General features: G+C 45.6%; 1 protein-coding gene across 1 annotated transcript in view; it reads left to right on the top strand.

Moving 5' to 3' along the window:
* Window positions 1-23,261, top strand: part of LOC310672929 (uncharacterized protein) — a 31,975-nt gene extending 8,714 nt beyond the window's left edge. Inside the window, exons 7-16 of the mRNA XM_083430613.1 lie at window positions 374-400; window positions 3,436-3,966; window positions 4,098-4,137; window positions 9,424-10,015; window positions 13,918-14,013; window positions 15,394-15,624; window positions 15,794-15,816; window positions 18,225-18,340; window positions 20,584-20,610; window positions 22,095-23,261. Coding sequence (XP_083286739.1) covers window positions 374-400; window positions 3,436-3,966; window positions 4,098-4,137; window positions 9,424-10,015; window positions 13,918-14,013; window positions 15,394-15,624; window positions 15,794-15,816; window positions 18,225-18,340; window positions 20,584-20,610; window positions 22,095-22,627 — 2,216 coding nt within the window. The 3' untranslated portion in view covers window positions 22,628-23,261. The remainder of the gene's footprint in view (window positions 1-373; window positions 401-3,435; window positions 3,967-4,097; window positions 4,138-9,423; window positions 10,016-13,917; window positions 14,014-15,393; window positions 15,625-15,793; window positions 15,817-18,224; window positions 18,341-20,583; window positions 20,611-22,094) is intronic.

Here is a 23,261-nt window from a genome sequence, read left to right as displayed (position 1 = left end):
GTACTATTTCTGGGTTAGCTGAGTCTGTAACCTGAAGCGTCTGTAACTTGAAGCAACTGTAACCCAAGGTACCACTGTAGTTGCTCAAGGCAGCCGTGGACTCCAAAAGGTCGTAAACCTCTGGTGTAGGCAATACTAAATCAGACTGCAGGGGGTTAGACTACATGCCCTTTGCGGTCCCTTCCAATTCTGCGATTCTGTGATTCTAACAGTCAGCCTTGTTATATGGCTTCCTAGGTTTGTAATTAAAATGCTCATCTCAGTATTCTGTGAGTGTTTCTTTCGTCGTTCTTTTTTTCCATGAACTGACATACTTGCTATATGTGTTATTATCTCGCTTTACGTTTGTCCACATTTTATTTCCCAAAAACAGAGCCGGCAAAGGAAACGATGAGCAAAGGTAAATATTAGCAGGAAAATGTAGGAGATGGGGGAACTCTTGATGGGTGATGAAGGCTTAAATATCTATAATGAGGTTGCATCTGGCAGCTGGTTCCACACACCTTTCTTTCAGAAATGTCAAAGAACCTGACTGATAGAGGCAGACCAGAGTAGCGGCTCACAGAGATTGCAGATGTGGATTGATTATAATTATTGTTGTTGTTGTTGTTGTTGTTAAATGCCTATATTGACGTTCCTTCCAATGGAACCCAGGAAGGCAAACACCAAAGTAAAATTAAACACTAACCACCACCACCAAATTAAAAATAAAATAAAAACTTTTTTTAAAAAAATAACATTAAAAAAACACATTTTTGATGTCAAGATCAGTTAAAACATTTTTTAAAATTGCCAGCACCCAGTCATTGCTCTTCTGCTTTAAATTGCCGATATAATCACAGTTCTTCCAGACTTAATAGATTCCAAACAACTTTCTGCAACCCTGTGAGCAGAATCTTCTCTTTCCATCGCCGGATGTTGTGAAGAGGGAAGTTTTCAATGGGACCATAATGTGAGGGGCAGTATCAAATTCTCTCTCCCCCTTTACTGCACTCTCAGCTATGATTCATCCTCCTCTGTCACAATTGATGGGGTGGGGAGAAACTGGCCCAGCTGTGATGCTATTGAAAAGGGAAGGGTTAAAGTGATAGAGCTGATTTATAGGGAGGAGAGACAGACCATAGAAGCCCCATAAAAAAGTGAGTTAACTAAGGGCTTATCCACATTTACCTTTTGCCCCATGCTTCCTAGGCACAGGTTGTGCACTTAAAAGCTCTGCGTCCCAGTATTTGTTTGTTTTGCCCTAGCGCTTTCCTTGCAAAAACCTGCTCTTTAGTGCTTAATCAGAGCAAACATCAATTCAAGTTTTCCCGCAGATTGCCATTTGCTCCGATTGAGCTTTAAAGAGCAGGTATTTGTGGGGAAATCTCTGGGGATGAAGAAAGGGTGCCTGGAAAAAGTGGGGTGGGGAGGCAAGTGTGGACAAGCCCTCAGTGTGGCTGTTCTGCTTTAAATTCCCAGTGTGGAAGCTGAGTGAGGGTGTGAGCTGACCCCGTGATGTCCTCTGTTTTTTGTTGGTTGTTATGGGCATGCATTTTTGTGCTTTTATATTGTGAACCACCCTGTTATCTTCAGACGAAGGGTATAAGAATCAGCGAGAATGCTGATTGCTAAAAATTGGAAGGGAGAGAAAACACCTACGAAGGAAGAATAGCAAATTAAATTATGTGAATACTTAGAAGTAGCAAAAATGACAAAGGTAATCAGGAACCAATCAAACCAAAAGAATTTACAGAGTAAAGTGCAAGTAGATAAATAGGTACCGCTCCAGCGGGAAGGTAAACGGCATTTCTGTGCGCTGCTCTGATTTGCCAGAAGCGGCTTAGTCCTGCTGGCCACATGACCCGGAAGCTGTACGCCGGCTCCCTCGGCCAGTAAAGCGAGATGTGCGCCACAACCCCAGAGTCGTCCGTGACTGGACCTAACGGTCAGGGGTCCCTTTACCTTTACCTTTACTTTTCTCAAAGTAGATAACAATAGATAATTATGTAAGATCAATGAATTAAAAGAAGAAAAAGGACACAGTTAAAAAGTAAAGAAGAAGTAAGGAGCCGCAATGAGGTGGAGGGAAGTCACTCTTAAAGATTTTAAGACTTAATGTAGCAGTATTATTTGATGTTAAATTATTTTGGTTTTTTGTGTGTAGCTTATTACGTCTTGAATAACGGATGGAGTAACTGTACTAATAATCAAACTCAGTAAAGAATATATCCAGAATATCCAGAATCTTTGGGCGAAGGGTTTTCCATGGGGGGGAGGGAGTGGGCCAAGTGGAAAACTGCTTGGACCCACGCTTTCTAAGTACGGGAACAGCAGAAGTGTGGGCGAGCCCCAAAAGGAGGAGGGAAAGGAAAAAGTTCAGCAGCAGGCAAGGGAAGAGGAGGAAATGAGAAACAGTTTCTACCCAAATGCAATTTTAGTTTTAAACGCAGTGTAAGGAGTCTCTATGGGAGTATATTGTATTTTAAAATGGGGTATCAGAGTTTTTAGGGGGCTAACCAGGTTGGGATAGCTGGGATAGCAGCCTTGGTGGGTTTTGAATGTTTTATGTACATTTTTCAGTTTTGTCGTTTTGTATGGGACAATGACAATAAAGATTATTGTATCATATCGTATAATAATAATAATAATAATAATAATAATAATAATAATAATAATTTATTATTTATACCCTGCCCATCTGGCTGGGTCCCCCCAGCCACTCTGGGTGGCTTCCAACAAAACACTAAAATACAATAACCAATTAAACATTAAAAGCTTCCCTAAACAGGGCTGCCTTTAGATGTCTTCTAAAAGTTTGGTAGCTATTTTTCTCTTTGACATCTGGTGGGAGGGCGTTCCACAGGGCGGGTGCCACTACCAAGAATGCCCTCTGCCTGGTTCCCTGTAGCTTTGCTTCTCGCAATGAGGGAACCACCAGAAGGCCCTCGGCACTGGACCTCAGTGTCCGGGCACAACGATGGAGGTGGAGACGCTCCTTCAGGTATACTGGGCCGAGGCCGTTTAGGTCTTTAAAGGTCAGCACCAACACTTTGAATTGTGCTCGGAAACATACTGGGAGCCAGTGTAGGTCTTTTAAGACCGGTGTTATATGGTCTTGGCGGCCGCTCCCAGTCACTAGTCTAGCTGCCACATTCTGGATTAGTTGTAGTCACCTTCAAAGGTTGCCCACATAGAGCGCATTGCAGTAGTCCAAGCAGGAGATAACTAGAGCATGCACCACTCTGGCGAGGCAGTCTGCGGGCAGGTAGGGTCTCAGCCTGCGTACCAGATGGATGTAGTAAACAGCTGCCCTGGACACAGGGTATTGTATGGTATCGTAGATGGCTCTGGGGAGGCCCTGGTCACTCAGCAGCCACTGAGCTCAACATTTTCTTTTCTCTCTTTTTTTAACGCCGCTCACCTTCTTTCCTTTCTCTCTCTTTCCCCCTTCAGTGAACGTGATTCTGGATCCCGACGCGGCACACCCTTTCCTGGTTCTCTCAGAGGACCTGACCAGCGTGAGATGGGAAGACGGATATCGGGGCCTGCCTGAGAACCCCGGGAGATTTGACAGGGAATTCTGCGTGCTGGGCTGCGAGAGATTCACCTCGGGAAGACACTGGTGGGAGGTGGAGGTGGAAGAGGAGGAAGGGGCGATGTGGGCCTTAGGGGTGGCGCGAGTTTCCCTCAGGAGGAAGGGGTGTTTCAGCTTCAGTCCGAAGGAAGGCATCTGGGCTGTGGGGAAGAGACCGCACGGCCCGCCTTGGCCTTGCCAGCTGTTTGCTTTAACTTCCCCTGAGTGGACTCCTTTGGCCTTGAGCCGGGAGCCCAGGAAGATCCGGGTGTCCCTGGACTATGAAGGGGGCCATGTCCACTTTTTTGATGCCGATTCAGATGGCTTGATCTTTGCTTTCCCTTCAGCCTCCTTCTCCGGGGAGAGGATCCTGCCCTTTTTCCAGGTGGTCTCAGGGGTCACAATGAATTGCTGAATCTTGAGGAGAATCCTCATTTACACCACACACAACACCATTCATGGAGGCCCTGTCGACTCCGAGAATTTAGGTGGGGAATCTGAGGCCCTTCCAGATGCTCCCATCATCCCTCATGCTGGTTAGGGGCTGGTGGGAATGAGGACCGACACCTGCAGGGCCACAGGTTCCCCACCTCAGATCTATGCTGAAATATACTTGGAGTCGAGAGTGGATTTCATGCTCTTTATTCAGCTCATAGTGGTGAGGAGGAATGGAAGTTCCCCCAGAATGTCTGCTTTATATACATTATTTACACAATGGGCCCCACGTGATTGGCTAATTCTGGGATTCTCCTGTAGGCCAACCAGGTTGTGGATTCACTTCCACCTGGAGCTGGGTTGGGTGGCTCCTGTGGACCAATCAGACTGCTGCATTCTGAATCCTATTGTTCTAGGACCAATCAGACTGCTGCATTCTGGATCCTATTCAACTCAGTACATAACATATCCTTTTCTCAGAGCCAAGCAAGAGGCTAGAGTCTGGGCCCCTCAGGGCAGCACATTTATCAAGCATTCGCCCTCATTTGCTTACATAGAGGTTTGGCTTTATCTAGTCTTTCCCGAATATTCCTTCTGCTTTGCTGGTGTGTCAGTTACACGAGGACAGACAGATGTTTGTTCTGCATTCATCCACATCCTAGAATCATAGAATCATAGAGTTGGAAGAGACCACAAGGGCCATCGAGTCCAACCCCCTGCCAAGCAGGAAACACCATCAGAGCACTCCTGACATATGGTTGTCAAGCCTCTGCTTAAAGACCTCCAAAGAAGGAGACTCCACCACACTCCTTGGCAGCAAATTCCACTGTCAAACAGCTCTTACTGTCAGGAAGTTCTTCCTAATGTTTAGATGGAATCTTCTTTCTTGTAGTTTGGATCTTGGTTGGATGGGGAACAAAACTCCTTCATTGATTATTCGGATAAACACTTTAGTCTTAACAGATTGCATATTTGCTGTAAATTTTTGTCTTTAAACCTTTCACAAGTCACTTTGTGGCTCTTTCATTTCAAAAGGTGATGGATAAATAAATAAATCTCCTTATTTGCTTTCAGAGTGTATGCGTGCCTCCCTGTTATTAAGTTAGCCCACACTTTTTAATGCATTTCTTATATACCGTATTTTTCGCCCTATAGGACGCACTTTTTCCCCTCCAAAAATGAAGGGGAAATGTGTGTGCCTCCTATGGGGCGAATGCAGGCTTTCGCTGAAGCCCTGCGAGAGGGGTCGGTGCGCACCGACCCCTCTCGCTCTCCAGGCTTCAGGAAGCTATCCGCAAGTCTTGGAAGCCCGACGGGAGGTCCCGTGGGCTCGCAAGGCTTGCGGGCAGCAGCCTGCAGCCCAAAATCTGGGGGACAGCAGGGAGGCGCAGCGCCGCCACCCCGCTATTCCCCGACCTGATCTGGAGGCTGGCGGGGGTTGGAGAAGCAAGCCTGCTTCTCCCCCTGCCAGCCCCACAAGTTTGGGGGATAGCGGGGAGGCGGAGCGCCGCCACCCCGCTATTCCCCGACCTGATCTGGAGGCTGGTGGGGGTTGGAGAAGCAAGCCTGCTTCTCTCCCCTGCCAGCCCCACAAGCTCGGGGATAGCGGGGAGGCGGAGCGCCGCCACCCCGCTATTCCCCGACCTGATTTGGAGGCTGGTGGGGGTTGGAGAAGCAAGCCTGCTTCTCCCCCCTGCCAGCCCCACAAGCTCAGGGGACAGCGGGGCAAGCCGCTGCCCCACGGAGGCTAGAGAGGCTGTCCCTGAAGGCAGAAGAGGGAGACGGAGCGCTCCGTCTCCCTCTTTTAGCTTGGGGGTGGCTGCGCAAACCTGGGGGGGAAATAAATTTTTTCCCCTTGATTTCCCCCCCAAAAAACTAGGTGCGTCCTATGGGCCGGTGCGTCCAATAGGGCGAAAAATACGGTACTTTCAAAACTGCAGGAAGTCAGATTCTTTTTTTCATTAAGTGGGTTTGTTGAGTTGGGGTGGGTGACCAGCTCCACTTTAAATGCTCACACCTTTAAATCAGGGGTGGGCAGCCTAAGGCCCGGGGGCCGGATGCGGCCCAATCGCCTTCTCAATCCAGCCCTCAGACGGTCCAGGAATCAATGTGTTTTTACATGAGTAGAATGTGTCCTTTTATTTAGAATGCATCTCTGGATTATTTGCGGGGCCTGCCTGGTGTTTTTACATGAGCAGAATGTGTGTTTTTATTTAAAATTCATCTCTGGGTTATTTGTGGGGCACAGGGATTCATTCACATTTTTTTCCAAAATATAGTCTGGCCCACCACATGATCTGAGGGACAGTGGACCGGCCTATGGCAGAAAAAGGTTGCTGACCCCTGCTTTAAATGTTAAAACCTAAGTTTCTTGTGCAAACTTACCACAAAATATGTAGTGACTGTCTGGAGGCGATTTTAGCCACTTCTGGGTATTTATTCATTTTATTTATTTCATAAAAATTATACCCCATGTGATTCTTTAAAAAGAGATCTTCAGAATGGTTTACAAAAAGAATGAAACATAAAATATTGGTAAACACAGTTAAAAGCAGCAGTTTAAAGAAACAAGATAAGGAAACAAGATAAATAAAGAATTGTGTAAACTAATCATGGACAAAGTAACAATTTCCTTCTAACTTTATCCAGCCCATCTAGTTGTAAAACAATTCTGAAAACAAGTTTCCTAACATGTTCTAACTTCTATGTAACTTAGCATCCTAATATTTTGAAATACAATGCACACTGCATAAACATAAATAAATTAAAAATACTTTCCAGCTATCAACAGGTTGGAAGATAGGAACAAAACAAGAGGGCAAGAAAAACATACATTTAAAGAAGATTGGAAAACATTTATTGAGTATATGGGAAATAACTCTGTACAGCTGAAAATACTGGCAGCATTAAGATAAATTCAACAGAGTAAATAATTCTTGATGGATGTAAAAGTGGAAAATTGATTTGAATGGTTATAGTAAAATATGCAGGGGTTTGGATATGTAAAATGAACCATGGAAAGAAAAGAAGGGAAGACACTGGATATTTTGAAGTTTGTAAAATGTTTATTTGAAATTATAAAGCAGAAAATTTAATAAAAGTTATTATATAAAAGAAGAAGAAGATGATAGGGACAAAGCTAGAATTAATGGGCTGTATGCCTTTCATTGCTTCTGGCTCCATAATGTTACTTGGAACCTTGTGCTATTAATCTATAGTGTTTGATTTTTGGATGGTAATTTGTTCTAATATGTTTAGTTCTGGCTATTCCATTTTACTTTTGTTTTAAGAACATAAGAAGAGGCTGCTGGATCAGGCAAATTGCCCATCTAGTCCAGCATCCTACAGTAGTAGTAGTAGTAGTAGTAAATTTATTATTTATACCCTGCCCATCTGGCTGTGTTTTCCCAGCCTCTCTGGGCGGCTTCCAACAGAATACTAAAATATATTGATTCATCCAGTATTAAAAGCTTCCCTAAACAGCGCTGCCTTCAGTTGTCTTCTAAAAGTCCGATAGTTGTCTATTTCCTTGACATCTGAAGGGAGGGCGTTCCACAGGGAGGGTGCCACCACCGAGAAGGCCTTCTGCCTGGTTCCCTGCAACCTCACTTCTCTCAGTGAGGGAACCGTCAGAAGGCCCTTGGAGCTGGACCTCAGTGTCCAGGCAGAACGATGGGGGTGGAGACGCTCCTTCGGGTATACTGGTCCGAGGCTGTTTAGGACTTTAAAGGTCAGCACCAACACTTTGAATTGTGCTCAGAAAATTATAAAGTTCTCTCATGTTGCCTCTTGAGTCCTTTTCCTCTAAAAAGTCCCAAACGTTGCAGCCTTTCTTATTTTATTTATTTATTACACCATTTTAGCCTTCCAAGGATCAAAAGGTGGTGTACACAGTTCTCTTCCTCCCCATTTCATCTTCACAACAACCCTGTGAGGTAAGCTAGGCCAAGACCAGTGATCCCCTTGATCAATTTCACAGTCCTTTTCTGAACTTTCCCGCCTTTCCTTTGCCCTCTGTTTATTATACTGTTTATTATAAATAAATATATGAAAAATCATACTCTATATTAATATATATATATTATTTTATATTTATTAAATATTTTATAGTTATGAAAAGAAAAACAATAAAGAAAAACAATACATAAGTTCAACAAACAATACATCCACAATAAAAAGATACAATACAATAATACAACAAAGACAAAACAAGAACATTTAAACACACATCCAAATTTCATATCTATATCTTTCATTTGCTTATTTCCTTGACTTCCTCGCACCTCCCTTTTTTGTATTCTAGTTCAAATTTGCTAATTCAACAAATCCTTTCCCTCTTCTTCAATTTTGTTCTATAATTTATCTTAACACAATTTAACTTTAAATTTTCCACTTTAACACATTAACCATTAATATTCATATAGTTCTTAATAACACTTCTGCTAAAACCATATAACTTCATTCCAATATTCTTCTAACATTCATTAATTTTGCAATATTTCTGTAAATATAATATATATATTATTTTATTGTTATTTTTCTATTCATGTAAACAACCTTAAAATAAATATCAATGTAACGAATCGGGGAAAATGTTTAAAAGTACTTTTCAAAAACAAACAAACTCAATGAGTCCTTTTTATTGGGGATAGTTCAGATGGAAATTTCCAGGTGTCAAAAAAGGTTATTTACATATGCCTCTACCACGGCCAGTGTTTTGTTAGCCCCAAAATGGAAAATGGGTGATATCCCAACTAAAGAACAATGGCAACTTAAGATGATGGAATATATGTAGCTTGCAGACTTAACATATAGAATAAGAGAACAAGAAGAACATACGTTTAAAGAAGATGGGGAAATGTTTATTGACTATATGGGGGAAATTGTGTACACTTGAAAACGTTGGCAGCATTAAGATAAATTCAACCGTGTAAATAAGTTTTGATGGATGAAATAATGGGATGCTGCAAGGTTTAGTTTATGTATTAAAAATTAAAAGACCCAACATTGTAAGATACAAGAATTGAATAAGTTAAATTAGGATATTTAAATTAAGATAATTTATTTAAGACAGAGGGAAGGGATTTGCTGTCTGATGGTATGACCTGGAATACAGGGAAGGGAGGCTTGGGGAAGTCAGAGAAACAAGTTAATGCAAGGAACAGTATGAAGATAAAACTGTTTTTATTCTTGTCATTTTTATTCTTTTTCTTTTTTCCGTTTTCTTTTTGTAATTGTGTATTTTTTTCTGTTTTGTTTGTTGTTTATTGTATGTATTCTTTATTCTTTTTATGTTAAACTTAATAAAAATATTTATTAAAAAAAAGGTTTAGTTTATGTAAAATATGCAGGGATTTAGGTTATGCAAAATGAAACATGGAAAGAGAAGGGAAGTCATTGATATTTTAAGGCTCTCTCTATTTTTTTTAAAGCTGCTTCTGCTCTGAAAGCGGCTCCTCCAGCTTCTACCGCGCGGCTTATTCTCGCAGGATCCTCCTCTTCTTTCCCCAGGGATCAACCCGCAAGGAAACGCCCAGGCAGTCTCGGAAAGGAGAAACGAAACTTAAAAAGAGGGCTCTCCAGGGAGACGCAGCGATGGCGGCCGTGCAAGGGCTCTGCGATGAAGCGACGTGCTCCGTCTGCCAGGACTACTTCCGAGAGCCGGTGACTCTGGACTGCGGGCACAACTTTTGCCGCGCCTGCCTGGCGGGTCTCTGGGAAGGATCCGGCCCCGACTCTCCCTCCTGCTGCCCGGAGTGCAAAGAAGCCGTGCAGCCCAGGAACTTCAAGCCCAACCGGCAACTGGCCAAGGTCGCGGAGCTGCTCAAGAAACTCCAGGAGGGAGAAGGGGGAGGAAGGCGCGCATCAGGCGCGGGGCAGTGGCGGATGTGCCAAGCGCACCAGGAGCCGCTGAAGCTCTTCTGCAAGGACGACGAAGCGCCCATCTGCGTGGTGTGCGACAGGTCCAAGGAGCACCGCGAACACCGCGTGTGTCCCATGGAAGAGGCCTCCCAAGAGTACAAGGTAGGGAAGTCACCGCGGTCGGGTGGGGATCTGCCGGGATGGCGCCACGCGCTTTTACGCGCTGCGCAACGAGGCTCACTACTTGCGGGCACTGTTGTCATTTAGTCATGTCTGACTCTTCGTGACCCCATGGACCAGAGCACGCCAGGCACTCCTGTCTTCCCAGTGGCGTAGCGTGGGGGGTGCAGGGGGTGCTGGCCGCACCGGGCGCAACATTGGGGGGGCGCTCGCAGCTCTCTGCCCCTACCTGGCTCCACGGGTTAGGGGGCGCAAATTACTTGCCTTGCCCCGGGTGCTGACAACCCACGCTACGCCACTGTGTCTTCCACTGCCTCCCGCAGTTTGGTCAAACTCATGCTGGTGGCTTCGAGAACACTGTCCCACTATCTCGTCCTCTGTCGCCCCCTTCTCCTTGTGCCCTCCATCTTTCCCAACATCAGGGTCTTTTCCAGGGAGTCTTCTCTTCTCACGAGGTGGCCAAAGTATTGGAGCCTCAGCTTCATGATCTGTCCTTCCAGTGAGCACTCAGGGCTGATTTCCTTCAGAATGGATAGGTTGGATCTTCTTGCAGTCCATGGGACTCTCAAGAGTCTCCTCCAGCACCATAATTCAAAAGCATCAATTCTTTGGCGATCAGCCTTCTTTATGGTCCAGCTCTCACTTCCATACATCATTACTGGGAAAACCATAGCTTTAACTATATGGGCCTTTGTTGGCAAGGTGATGTCTCTGCTTTTTAAGATGCTGTCTAGGTTTGTCATTGCTTTCCTCCCAAGAAGCAGGCGTCTTTTAATTTCGTGGCTGCTGTCACCATCTGCAGTGATCACAGAGCCCAAGAAAGTAAAATCTCTCACTGCCTCCATTTCTTCCCCTTCTATTTGCCAGGAGTTGATGGGACCAGTGGCCATGATCTTAGTTTTTTTGCTGTTGCGCTTCAGACCATATTTTGCGCTCTCCTTTTTCACCATCATTAAAATGTTCTTTAATTCCTCCTCACTTTCTGCCATCAAGGTTGTGTCATCTGCATATCTGAGGCTGTTGATATTCCTTAAAAATATAAATTGCAAACTTATGAAACACCAACGTCTTGGGACAAAGGAAACTATTGGCGTGAAAAATCAAACATGGAAAATAAAAAGAAAGCATTGCCAGAAACATACAAGATGCACCACAAACGAATCGTTGTCAAGCGGCGCACCTCAGAGTTGTACGCCTGATATATCAAGCACATGGGGGGGGGGACAGTGTGGAAGCTCGGATGGAGGGCACCTTCTCTTGTTTTCTTTTTTGCGTAGGGTTGCGCCCCAGGAAGGCCAAGTCTGTGCTGCAAACAAAACAATGCGGAAGGCAGCGGACAGCTGTGAGTCACTGGTCTCTGTAGCTGCAGCAGGCATTGTGACTGTGATTCTCCAGGCACACTCCATTGTCTCTCCAGGCAGACAAATGTATGGGTTTCCTAAGCTGTCTGTTGACACCCGCCCACAGGGCCCTGTGCCTCCTGAATTTAAAAAATGTCTTTTTAAATTGGTAGGGTGCCCTGTAGCACTGACTTCCAGCTGCCAAGGCTTTTAATTCCCCTTCTCCGAAAAAAACCTGGGCACAGGGGGCCTTCCAAGGAAGAGGGCAGGGCCGTTGGAGATTTGCTTTCTGGCTGCCTACTAAAAGACTCTTTTTCTAACGGGGGGGGGGGGTGAGAAAGGGGATTCCAGTGATGCTTGGAGGGGTGGGTGGGGGGACAGGGGAAGGGCAACCAGAGAGACTAGTGGTTGTGGCGTGGTTGTGGTGTGCGGCTATGGGTGGGCCAAATGATGTGAATCATTCAAAGGTTCTGCCTTTGAAGACTGGGGTGTGACTACTTTTTGCGTTGGAAATTGGTTTCGATTTTTTTTTTCTTTTTAGCTATGCAGAATGCCAGAATAGGAACCCAGCTCCTGTTTAGGATTATGTTGTTGCTGTTGTTTAGTCGTTTAGTCGTGTCCGACTCTTCATGACCCCATGGACCAGGCACTCCTGTCTTCCACTGCCTCCCGCAGTTTGGTCAGACTCATGTTTGTGGCTTCGAAAACACTGTCCAACCATCTCGTCCTCTGTCCTCCCCTTCTCCTTGCGCCCTCCATCTTTCCCAACATCAGGGTCTTTTCCAGGGAGTCTTCTCTTCTCATGAGGTGGCCAAAGTCTTGGAGCCTCAGCTTCAGGATCTGTCCTTCCAGTGAGCACTCAGGGCTGATTTCCTTCAGAATGGGGAGGTTTGATCTTCTTGCAGTCCATGGGACTCTCAGGGAGCAAAGACCAAAAAAATCCTCTGCACCCCATTCTGTGGTCCTGATTTGAGACAAGATCCCTGGGCTGCCAATTTGTGGGTCAAACTAGCACTCATGAAGATGGTGAGGGGATTCCCCAAAAACCTTAAGAGCTGCTTTTGGGAGGAATGGGGAGGGCATAAATGGGAAGGGGAGGATGGGTGAAAGTGGGGAGCTAAGGTTTGCAGAAGAAATTGTAGTTTCCAGTAAGGCAGAACCACCTGTGTGGTGTATTGGTTTAGAGTGTTGGAGCAGAGCCAGGGTTCAATTTCCCACTCGCTTGTGAAACTCGTTGGGTGACCTTGGGCCGGTCACTGCCTCTCAGCCTTGCCTACGGTATCACAGGGCTGTTGTGGGGATCAAATGAGGAGGATGGGGAGAACCACGTATGCCAGCTAGAGTTCCTTTGGAAAAGAAGGTGGAATATAAATGCAATAAATAATAAATACATTAACCATTATTATTATTATTATTATTAATTAATTAAATTTATATACCCACCTTCCCTCAGAGATCTCAGGGCAGTTCAAAATATAAATAATACAGAATAAAAGCACAAAATAAATAGCTGGAAGCAAAACAAAAAAAAAACCCCTCCCCTGCAAACACATTTAAATGGCTATAAATAAAAAAGCCATAAAATCATAAATCATAAAATACCAGGGTTAGCTAATGTGATATCTTCCAGATGTTGTCAGACTCCCAAGGCTGTGTGTACACATCATAGCCTTAAATCACACCACTTCACCCAAAGGATCCTGGGAACCGTGCGAACTACAGTTCCCAGCACCCTTCACAAACTACAGTTCCCAAAAGCCTTTTGGAAGGGAAATGTGCTTTGAATCTATAGTGTGTGTGTGTGTGTGTGTGTGTGTGTACACAGCCCTACTCTCGCCAGCCCCAGCCAGCATGGCCAAATGAGTTTAGCCACATCCGGAGGGCAAAAAGTTAGCTACTTTGAAGATAGCTCAATTGGCATGAGACACTTAATCTCGGAGTCATGTGTTCGAGCCCCATGTGGAGCAAAAGATTACTGCATTGCAGGGGGTTGGACTAGATGATCCTTATGGTCCCTCCCGACGCTACAATTCTATGATGCTATGATTCTCCCCTAGCCCATCGTTCTCTGATCAGACGTGTATTTTTTTTCCTGGGCATCAGGTGGACTGACCTCTGAATAATTGAAATTGAAATACTTTATTGTCACTTGTACAACTTGTATACAGTGAGATTACACGAGCAAACTCCCACCACTCAGCTCTCTTAGCCTTAATTCCCCTCGTTTACACCCACCAAACCTGAAAGTCATTTGCCCTGTTGTGATCTTTTCATTCAGCAGCCTAACAGCCCACAGATAGAAGCTGTTCTTTACCCTGTTGGCGGGACTAATCATGCTTCTATATCTTCTGCCCGAGGGCAGGAGATCAAGAAAGTGCCGGCCAGGGTGTGAATCATCCCTGAGAATTTTCCTCACTCTCCTGAGGCAACGTTCTTCCGCTATTTCATCCAGCGGATTCATGGGACAGTCCATAATACCTTGTGCTGGATTCACCACCCTCTGTAGGAGGGTGAATGTCGCAAAACTCTTTTATATTTTTAAAGGAACAAATCAAGGCCCGCCTAGAGTCTCTGAAGGATGAGAGAGAGAAACTTGTGGAGCAGAAATTAGCCGAAGAGCTGAGGAGGCAGGACTGTGTGGTAGGTATTTGTTCTTGCGGATCATGTATTTGAACTCCCCAACCCACCCTGTCACTAAAGAGAAATAGCCCCCTGTTTGTTGACCTGTATTGGTGTTGTTCTGTGGAGGCTATGGACTGCTTAGACTAGGATGTACAGGGTGGTACATTTACAGAATGCCCAGCTGAGCTGCTTCTTGTCGCTTTTCAAGAACATGGACAGGAAACAGATTTGTCACATACGCATCCCTGTTTACACACACATTCAAATCACCTGTGTGTTGGCTCCCCAAAGTGGCAGCTTGTTGATTGCCCAGAACACAGTTGCCGTTGGAGGACTGATGAATGGAATGAACCGTAGGATGACTAATAAACTTCCACGGGGGACGGTACCTGTTTGTACCTGTTAGAATGTGTTTAGAAATCTTGGCGGGACGTAAGTGGCGCTGTGGTCTAAACCACTGAGCCTCCTGGGCTTGCCGATCAGAAGGTCGGCAGTTCAGATCCCTGTGGCGGAGTGAGCTCCCGTTGCTCTGTCCCAGCTGCTGCCAACCTAGCAGTTTGAAAGCACACCAGTGCAAGTAGATAAATAGGTACCGCTGCGGTGGGAAGGTAAACGGCGTTTCCGTGTGCTCTGGTTTCCATCACGGTGATCCGTTGCACCAGAAGTGGTTTAGTCATGCTGGCCACATGTTGTCTGTAGACAAACACTGGCTCCCTCAGCCTGCAAGCAAGATGAGTGCCGCAACCCCATAGTCGCCTTTGACTGGACTTAACCGTCCAGGGCTCCTTTACCTTTTTACCTTAGATTAGTTGGGCAAAATGCCCCATTTCCTTAATCTATAGTAGTGTTTCCCAGACTGGCATCTCCAGCTGTTTTCAGACTACAATTCCCATCACCCTGACCACTGGTCTTGCTAGTGAGGGATGATGGGAGTCGTAGTCCAAAAACATCTGGAGACACAAGTTTGGGAAACGCTGATCTACAGCTTACGAAAGAGCAGTGGCGTAGCGTGGGGGGTGCAGGGGGGCCGGCCGCACCGGGCGCAACATCTGGGGGGGCGCGCTCGCACTCGCAGCTCTCTGCCCCTACCTGGCTCACTCACTCTCTCTCACTGCAGTGCTGGCTGTGCGAATCCGAGCCGCCGGGTCGCCGCCCACTGTGGAGGGGAGGGTGCCAGGGGTGTGGTGCGGAGAGAGAGCGAGGGACTATCTGGGGGAGGGACAGTGCAGCGGGGGGGGGCGCAAATTACTTGCCTTGCCCCGGGTGCTGACAACCCACGCTATGCCACTGCAAAAGAGCTTTATCATGAACAGTCAGCATCCTTTGACTGAAGCTCCTCGTCTCCCTTTACCCCTTTCCAAATTTCTTTCCTCCACTCCTCCCGCTTCCCTCCCATAGGCAGGGTTAGAACTGGAGAAGCAGAAGATCAGAATTGCCTTTGAGAAGATGCAGGAGTTCCTTGAGGAGAAGCTGAACCTGTGGCTCGGCCAGCTGGAAGATGTGGAGAAAGAGATGGGGAGGTGGCAGGAAGAAAACCTCTCCAGACTCTCTGAGGAGATTTCGCAACTCAGTGAGCTGATTGTGGAGATGGAGGAGAAGAGCCTGCAGCCTGCGAGTGAATTCTTGCAGGTGAGACTCAGCACAAAGGTGCCAGGTGGGCAGAAAGAAGGCACACGCCTTTTGTTTTATGCAGTCAAGGAATGGAAAGGGCAAAGGAATTTCCTTGGCACAAAAAAGAGCCCAGTGCTTGTTTTGTCTTGTGCAACTGACACCTCTTCCCCCCCTCTCTCTATTTCAGGACATCAGAAGTGCTTTGAGCAGGTATGTGGCTGTGGCGATCACACAGGGTCCCCAGACGTTTAACGGTCTATTGATCCCTGTGCCACCACTGTGCTTGCTTCCCCGCTGCCATCAACCAGTTTGTTGTTGTTTAGTCGTTTAGTCGTGTCTGCCTCTTTGTGACCCCATGGACCAGAGCACGCCAGGCACTCCTGTCTTCCACTGCCTCCCGCAGTTTGGTCAAACTCATGCTGGTAGCTTTGAGAACACTGCCCAACCATCTCGTCCTCTGTCATCCCCTTCTCCTTGTGCCCTCCATCTTTCCCAACATCAGGGTCTTTTCCAGGGAGTCTTCTCTTCTCATGAGGTGGCCAAAGTACTGGAGCCTCAGCTTCAGGATCTGTCCTTCCAGTGAGCACTCAGGGCTGATTTCCTTCAGAATGGATAGGTTGGATCTTCTTGCAGTCCATGGGACTCTCAAGAGTCTCCTCCAACACCATAATTCAAAAGCATCGATTCTTCGGCGATCGGCCTTCTTTATGGTCCAGCTCTCACTTCCATACATCCCTACTGGGAAAACCATAGCTTTAACTATACGGACCTTTGTTGGCAAGGTGATGCCTCTGATTTTTAAGATGCTGTCTAGGTTTGTCATTGATTTCCTCCCAAGAAGCAGGAGTCTTTTAATTTTGGGACTGCTGTCACCATCTGCAGTGATCACGGAGCCCAAGAAAGTTAATCTCTGGTAAAACACTGAGTCCAGTCAGTTGTTAAAAGTGAACCAAAAAAACAAGTTCATTTTACAAACATTAACAAGTTTATGGTTTCTCAGATAATATTCCTGTCAGTATCTTAACTTTCGTTTCTTTACCGGCCTATACCTTCCTAATACCTTCTGATTGATTAGCTCAACTGTTTCACCCACAAACTTCTCTTCTCTGTCTCTTCTAACTCCATTGGTTAGTCATTTTACAATTAGTTAACCCTTTCACTATGAACCCAGAATGATATCACACACATAGGAGGGCAACCACCACAGTGGCTCTTCCACCACTTCCTTTTCTGCTTCCCCTGCTTTTCAGGTGGTAGAGCCTTGGCCCCATAGGAGTGCATGAGAAAGCAAGTGGTATTTGTGAACTGGGGGGGGGGGGGTAACGTGGAGTTGCCGCTGCTCTCCTCCTTTTCCCCACACCCCTTTCTCTTTCTTTTTTTTTATAATAATATTTATTAGAAGTTTTATAATCACAGAAAAAAGTATGAGAGAAAAAAGCAATAAAAAAATTAACAAACAATACATCGAAGATAGAAAGAAAAAACAATACATCAAAACAACAAGGAAAAACCAAAAACATTTAAAAACACATCCAATTTCCATATCTTTATCTTTCATTTACTTATTTCCTCGACTTCCTCACACCTCCTTTTTTTGTATTCTAGTTCAAATTAGCTAATTCAGCAAATCCTTTCCCTCTTTCTCAATTTTTTGTTCTATAATTTCTCTTAACACAGTCTAACTTTAAATTTTCCACTTTAGCCCATTAACAATCAGTTTTTGCTTAATTCTTTATAACATTTCTGCTAAAACCATATAATTTCATTCCAATATTCTTCTAACATTCATTAATTTTGCAGTATTTCTGTAAATATACTTTAAATTTTTTCCAATCTTCTTCCATCGACTCTTCTCCCTGGTCTCGGATTCTGCCAGTCATTTCCGCCATTCCCATGTAATCCATCAGCTTCATCTGCCATTCTTCCCGGGTGGGTAGATCTTGTGTCTTCCCATTTCTCTTTCATCTTCTGCCCCAGATATCTGGGAAATAGGCTTAGAAAGTCTGCTCCATACAGTCAACTCTTCATTAAATAGATCTATATCCCGTGCTTTTGGGGGGGGGTACCAGGGGGACGCATGCCCCTAAACATTTTGAGAATCTAAGTTTGGCCACATTGAAAGGCAGTATTTCAATATGAGTAGGAAAATGAGAGTGCAGTGGAACCTCGGGTTGCAAACGTGATCCGTGTGGGAGGCACATTCGGAACCCACAGCGCCACATCAGCGCACACACGGGTCATGACTCTGTGCTTCTGCGCATGCGCAATCCGAAAATGCATAACCTGAAGCGTCTGAAACCCAAGGTACCACTGTACCCCTAAACATTTTTTTAGGGGGGGAGAGCACTGTATATATCTATACAGTGGTACCTCGGCTTACATACGCTTCAGGTTACAGACTCCGCTAACCCAGAAATATTACCTCGGGTTAAGAACTTTGCTTCAGGATCACAACGGAAATCGCGTGGCGGTGGCAGCGGGAGGCCCCATTACCTAAAGTGGTGCTTCAGGTTAAGAACAGTTTCGGGTTAAGAACAGACCTCCAGAACGAATTAAGTTCTTAACCCGAGGTACCACTGTATATCTCTTCCTTATTCCCTGACCATATTCCCTTCCAGGCATGAGAAGAACTCAGTAGGTCACATGACGGACCTTTCTCCGAAGATGGAAGAGGCGCTCAGGTTTGCGTCGCAGAAAAACTCTGCTTTAGAAAAGGCTTTGGAGAGCTCTCAAGGTAATTTGGATACCTTAAGGAGGGAAATGGAGGTCTCAGAGTATGCACCAGCTCCAAGCTGGGTTCAAGGAAAGTAAGAAAGCTAATCCTGTCCCTTCCCTATTGGTGTTTCTTGGTGGTTCTTTTAAGATGCAGGAATGCTGTATCAAAAAGAAAAAGAAAAAAGCCTGCTGCTGGGCTTGGCTTCTCCATGGCTTCAATTTTTCTCTCTATCAGTACGGATCTTTTACTCCCCTTCAGTCAGAACAAGGGTAGTGTTGAAGGGGGTGGTGCTTGACTAAAGCAGCTCAGCAAACACTGAACAAAAGTGGCCAAGATTCATCCTCGCAACAGCCTTGTGAGGTAGGCTAGGCTATGAGATAACGACAGGGCCCAAGGTCGCCCAGTGAGCCTCATGGCTGAGCGGGGATTCAAACCCTCGTCTCCCAGATCCCAGACCTACAATCTAACCATTATACCTACACTGGCTCCCGGTACGTTTCCGAGCACAATTCAAAGTGTTGGTGCTGAACTTTAAAGCCCTAAACGGCCTCGGCCCAGTATACCTGAAGGAGCGTCTCCACCCCCATCGTTCAGCCCAGACACTGAGGTCCAGTGCCAAGGGCCTTCTGGTGGTTCCCTCACTGCGAGAAGCCAACTTACAGGGAACCAGGCAGAGGGCCTTCTCGGTAGTGGCACCCGCCCTGTGGAATGCCCTCCCACCAGATGTCAAAGAGAAAAATAACTACCAAACTTTTAGAAGGCATCTGAAGGCAGCTCTGTTTAGGGAATCTTTTAATGTTTAATAGGTTGTTGTATTTTAGTGTTCCATTGGAAGCCGCCCAGAGTGGCTGGGGAAACCCAGCCAGATGGGCGGAGTATAAATAATAAAGTAGTAGTAGTAGTAGTAGTAGTAGTAGTATACCACACTAGGTGCCTCTAGACCAGGCATCCCCAAACTTGGCCATCCAGATGTTTTTGGCCTACAACTCCCATCATCCCTAGCTAACAGGACCAGTGGTCAGGGATGATGGGAACTGTAGTCCCAAAACAGCTGGAGGGCTGAGTTTGGGGATGCCTGCTCTAGACTGTCAATCACAAAGCAGATTTTTTGGTTTTTGCATCAAGAGTCCTCCAGATGTCCTACGAATCGAACATTCCTCCTAATTTTCATGAACAAAGCTTCCACAGAGGTCAGATTGCATCTGATCTTTATTGAGCCTTCGTTCAGATTTTTTTAAAATATGGGTGGCTAAATGACTGCAAGCTGTCATCCTGATTTGTTTGTGTAGTACAATCCGCTGTAAATGGGCTAACCTAAAGTTCTGGTATGCAATGGAATGGCTTTGCAATATACTGACGTCTTTGCAGAGGATTCAAGTGCTCTGTTGTTCTGGTGTAAGAAACCCACTTTAAAAAAAATGGAATGAAGTTACATGGTTTTAGTAGAAATGTTATAAGGATTTAAGTATAAATAGATTAATAGAATATTAAAGGAAAAATAAGGTTAGAATATGTTAAGATAATTATAGGACAGAAAACAGAGGAAGATGGAAAGGAATTGCTGAAACAATTGACAGAAGTGGAGTACAAAAAGGGAGGTGTGAGGAGGTCGGTGAAATAAGTGAATGAAAGACAAGATATTGAAATTGTTTGAGTGTTTTAAACTGTTTTCGTTTGGTTTTGTTAGTTTAATGTGTTAGTGTTATGTAGTGTCTTTGTACTGTATTGCTTTTTTTTTTTTTTGGTAGTGTTTAAATTGTTGGAAAAGTAATAAATATTTATTTTTTAAAAGAAGAAAAAGAAACCCACTTAAAAATACCGGTAACTGTCATTGCTCAGTCAGTAGAGCATGAGACTCTTAATTTCAGGGTTGTGGGTTTGAGTCCCATGTTGGGCAAAAGATTCCTGCATTGCAGGGGGTTGGACTAGATGACCCCTGAGGTCCCTTCCAACTCCACAATTCTATAACTTTTTGCAGTTTAGAAAGTGGCAGTTGCAGAATGACTGACTGACGAATGGGAAGGCTTCTATACACCCCAAAAGCCATGAAAGAAGGGTGTTAATTGCCACTCCCAGTAAAAACTAGGGGTGGTCTAACAACTGCATAAGCTTTCTGCAAGCAAAACAGGACAATTGCTGAATAAATAGTTACTCTGAGGGGAAACCCTCCAGCAATCCCTGCAAAATCCACTTGGTGTGAGAGGGTTGTGTTTTTTTCAAAGGTGATATTTAAATTTGTTCCTCTTTCCTCTTCCTAACAGATTCTCTGACGCAAGCCCTGAACAAAGGTAAATTATCTTTAAAGCATGTGCCCCACATTGATATGGGAAACTTTTGAGGGGATTGGGTTGTTGTTGTTGTTGTTGTTGTTGTTGTTATCAACAATTTCAACAACATTGATTGAATCTATAGACCACCCTATAACCGGAGGTCTCAGGGCGGTACACAGAATAAAAAATCAAAATATAAATGAAGTGATGGACATGAGGCAGGAGTTGATAAAGTAGGTGAGCTGCGCACAGGTGAGCTGCACAGGTGAGCTGCACAGGTGAGCTGCAAACTGCTGGCCAGCCCTGTGGAGCCTCCTTTTTCTGAGACAAATATGCAAGCCAGGCAGATACATTTTGGGCTGTTACCTTTGCACATCTTCCGGTCCCGAGATCGTGGGGTGGTACAAAGTTATTTTGGCACCTGTTTCCACCACATCATTTTCCCCTTGCACAGTGTATGACGAAGGAGACAAAAGGTCTCAGGGACAAAGGTCACAGACAGGGCACCGCAGACTACTGAGACCGCAAAGGGTTAAACAGAGGCCACGATGTTCAGACAGCCGTGGCTTGTCTGTGGGGGGGCGGGGCGGTGTGCCCCGCACCCCAAGGTCACACATGCGGGCAGACTGTGGCTGCCTGCGGATGGGGAGTGTGCTCCCTCCGGACCCCACTCCCCACTCTGCGATCATCCCTACATATAAAACCACAAAAGACATCATCAAAATAAGAAGGACAACATGGGATGTGGACAAAAGCCCCTTGTTCAACATTGTGATGATCAGATGACATTTTGCAACCGACTGGGCCAACCTTTTGGGGAAATTCGGTCAGAGGTATCTAGGCTGGGGGCTGGTTAGGGTTGATCTGAGGGGATTGTAGAAGGGTTGGCATGTTCATGAAGACAGGAGTGGGGTAGAGCCTAAGATTGTGAGGTGTGAACTCAACTCTGCCGCCACTTCAAATCAGCAGACAAGCTCTTAACCTTATGAAATATACAAGGAGTCGAGAGTGGATTTCATGCTCTTTATTCAGCTCATAGTGGTGAGGAGGAAAGGAAGTTCCCCCAGAATGTCTGCTTTATATTCATTATTTACACAGTGGGCCCCATGTGATTGGCTAATTCCGGGATTCTCCTGTAGGCCAATCAGGTTGCAGATTCACTTCCACCTGGAGCTGGATTGGGTGGCTCCTGTGGACCAATCAGACTGCTGCGTTCTGGATCCTATTGTTCTAGGACCAATCAGACTGCTGTATTCTAGATTCTATTGTTCTAGGACCAATCAGACTGCTGCATTCTGGATCCTATTCAACTCAGTACATCACCCCTTACCTGTTTATTCACCTGTGAAACGTCTTGAGTTGACTGAAAATAACCTCAACAATCAAAACGATTCCGCATGTAAAATAAATCAGATTCAATGCAGATCAGACTGGCATGGGGTCTACCATCACCCATCTTCTCTCTCTCTCTCTGTCTCTCTTTCTGTCTGTCTGTCACGCAGTGAGTGTGACCCTGGATCCGGAAACTGCATCCCCAAAGCTCCTCGTCTCTGAGGACCTGAAGAGTGTGAGAAGGGCAGGAAAGAAGCAGGATCTGCCTGACAACCCGGAGAGATTTGACTGGATGCCCTTTGTCCTGGGCCGAGAGGGATTCACCTCAGGAAGGCCTACCTGGGAGGTGGAGCTTGAGATGGTAGACCAAGCCATGTGGGCTCTGGGTGTTGCCAAAGACTCAGTCAGGAGGAAGGGTCCGTTTAAGATTAATCCGAATGAGGGGGTTTGGGCTCTGAAGAAGCAGTTTGGCGAGTCCTCGCCTTTTCAGCTCGTGGCTTTGAACTGCCCCGAGCCGGTCTCCGTGACCGTAAGGCAACTGCCCAGGAAGATCCGGGTTTCCCTGGATTACGAAGGGGGTCTGGTGGAATTTTTTGATGCCGACGCCAACGAAAGTCTCTTCACTTTCTTTGCAGGGTCATTCTTGGGGGAGAAGATCCGCCCCTTCTTCCTCTTGGGTTTGGGAGTCACTCTAAAGTGTTGAATTTTTTTGTGGGGGGGGTGTGATGAGCAGGGACCCCCCCCAACAAAACCCACCACCCTAAGTAGGCAGCATTCTGGAACCTTCTCAGTGGTTGCTGTTATAAGACTTTTAAGGCCTCAAAAATAGAATAAATACTCATAAATGCACACATATCTAAATATATGAACCATGTGTTTGAAATAGTACAGGAGAGCAATCCTGAAGCCATTTTGACGCTCCCAATGGCGTCAAATATTCCTCTGCAGTAAGGGGGAAGATGGGGGAAGCCTTCCCTTTGTGTTTTTGCTTACAAATCCTGTCTTAAAGGGCATATTTGTGAATGAATAGGGTGAGCCTGTGAGCTGGACTTGGGAACTAAAGTATTAACCATGACAAAAGAATGGCCAGGCTGCCCAGGTAATGCAATCAGTGACCATTATCAGGTATCCTGGCAGGCAGGATTTCTGCCTCCTTCTGTGATGTATGTATGATGTTTTGGGGGTGGTCTTGGGCTACAGGGTGGGCAAATTCAAAAGGCTATATAGGGGTTTGCGCATCATTGTTCGGGGTTCTCCTCCCTCCTGCGTGTGGTGAGTGGGGACCATTTTGCAATGGTTTAATAAAGATCAGGCTTACTAGCCGCTTTGCTTCTCAA

This window comes from Podarcis tiliguerta (genome assembly GCF_965153285.1).
Source record: "Podarcis tiliguerta genome assembly, chromosome: 2".
In the NCBI taxonomy this organism is placed as follows: domain Eukaryota; kingdom Metazoa; phylum Chordata; class Lepidosauria; order Squamata; family Lacertidae; genus Podarcis; species Podarcis tiliguerta.
The sequence above is the reverse complement of the archived record's forward strand: the minus strand, read 5'-3'. Positions and strand labels throughout refer to the sequence as shown.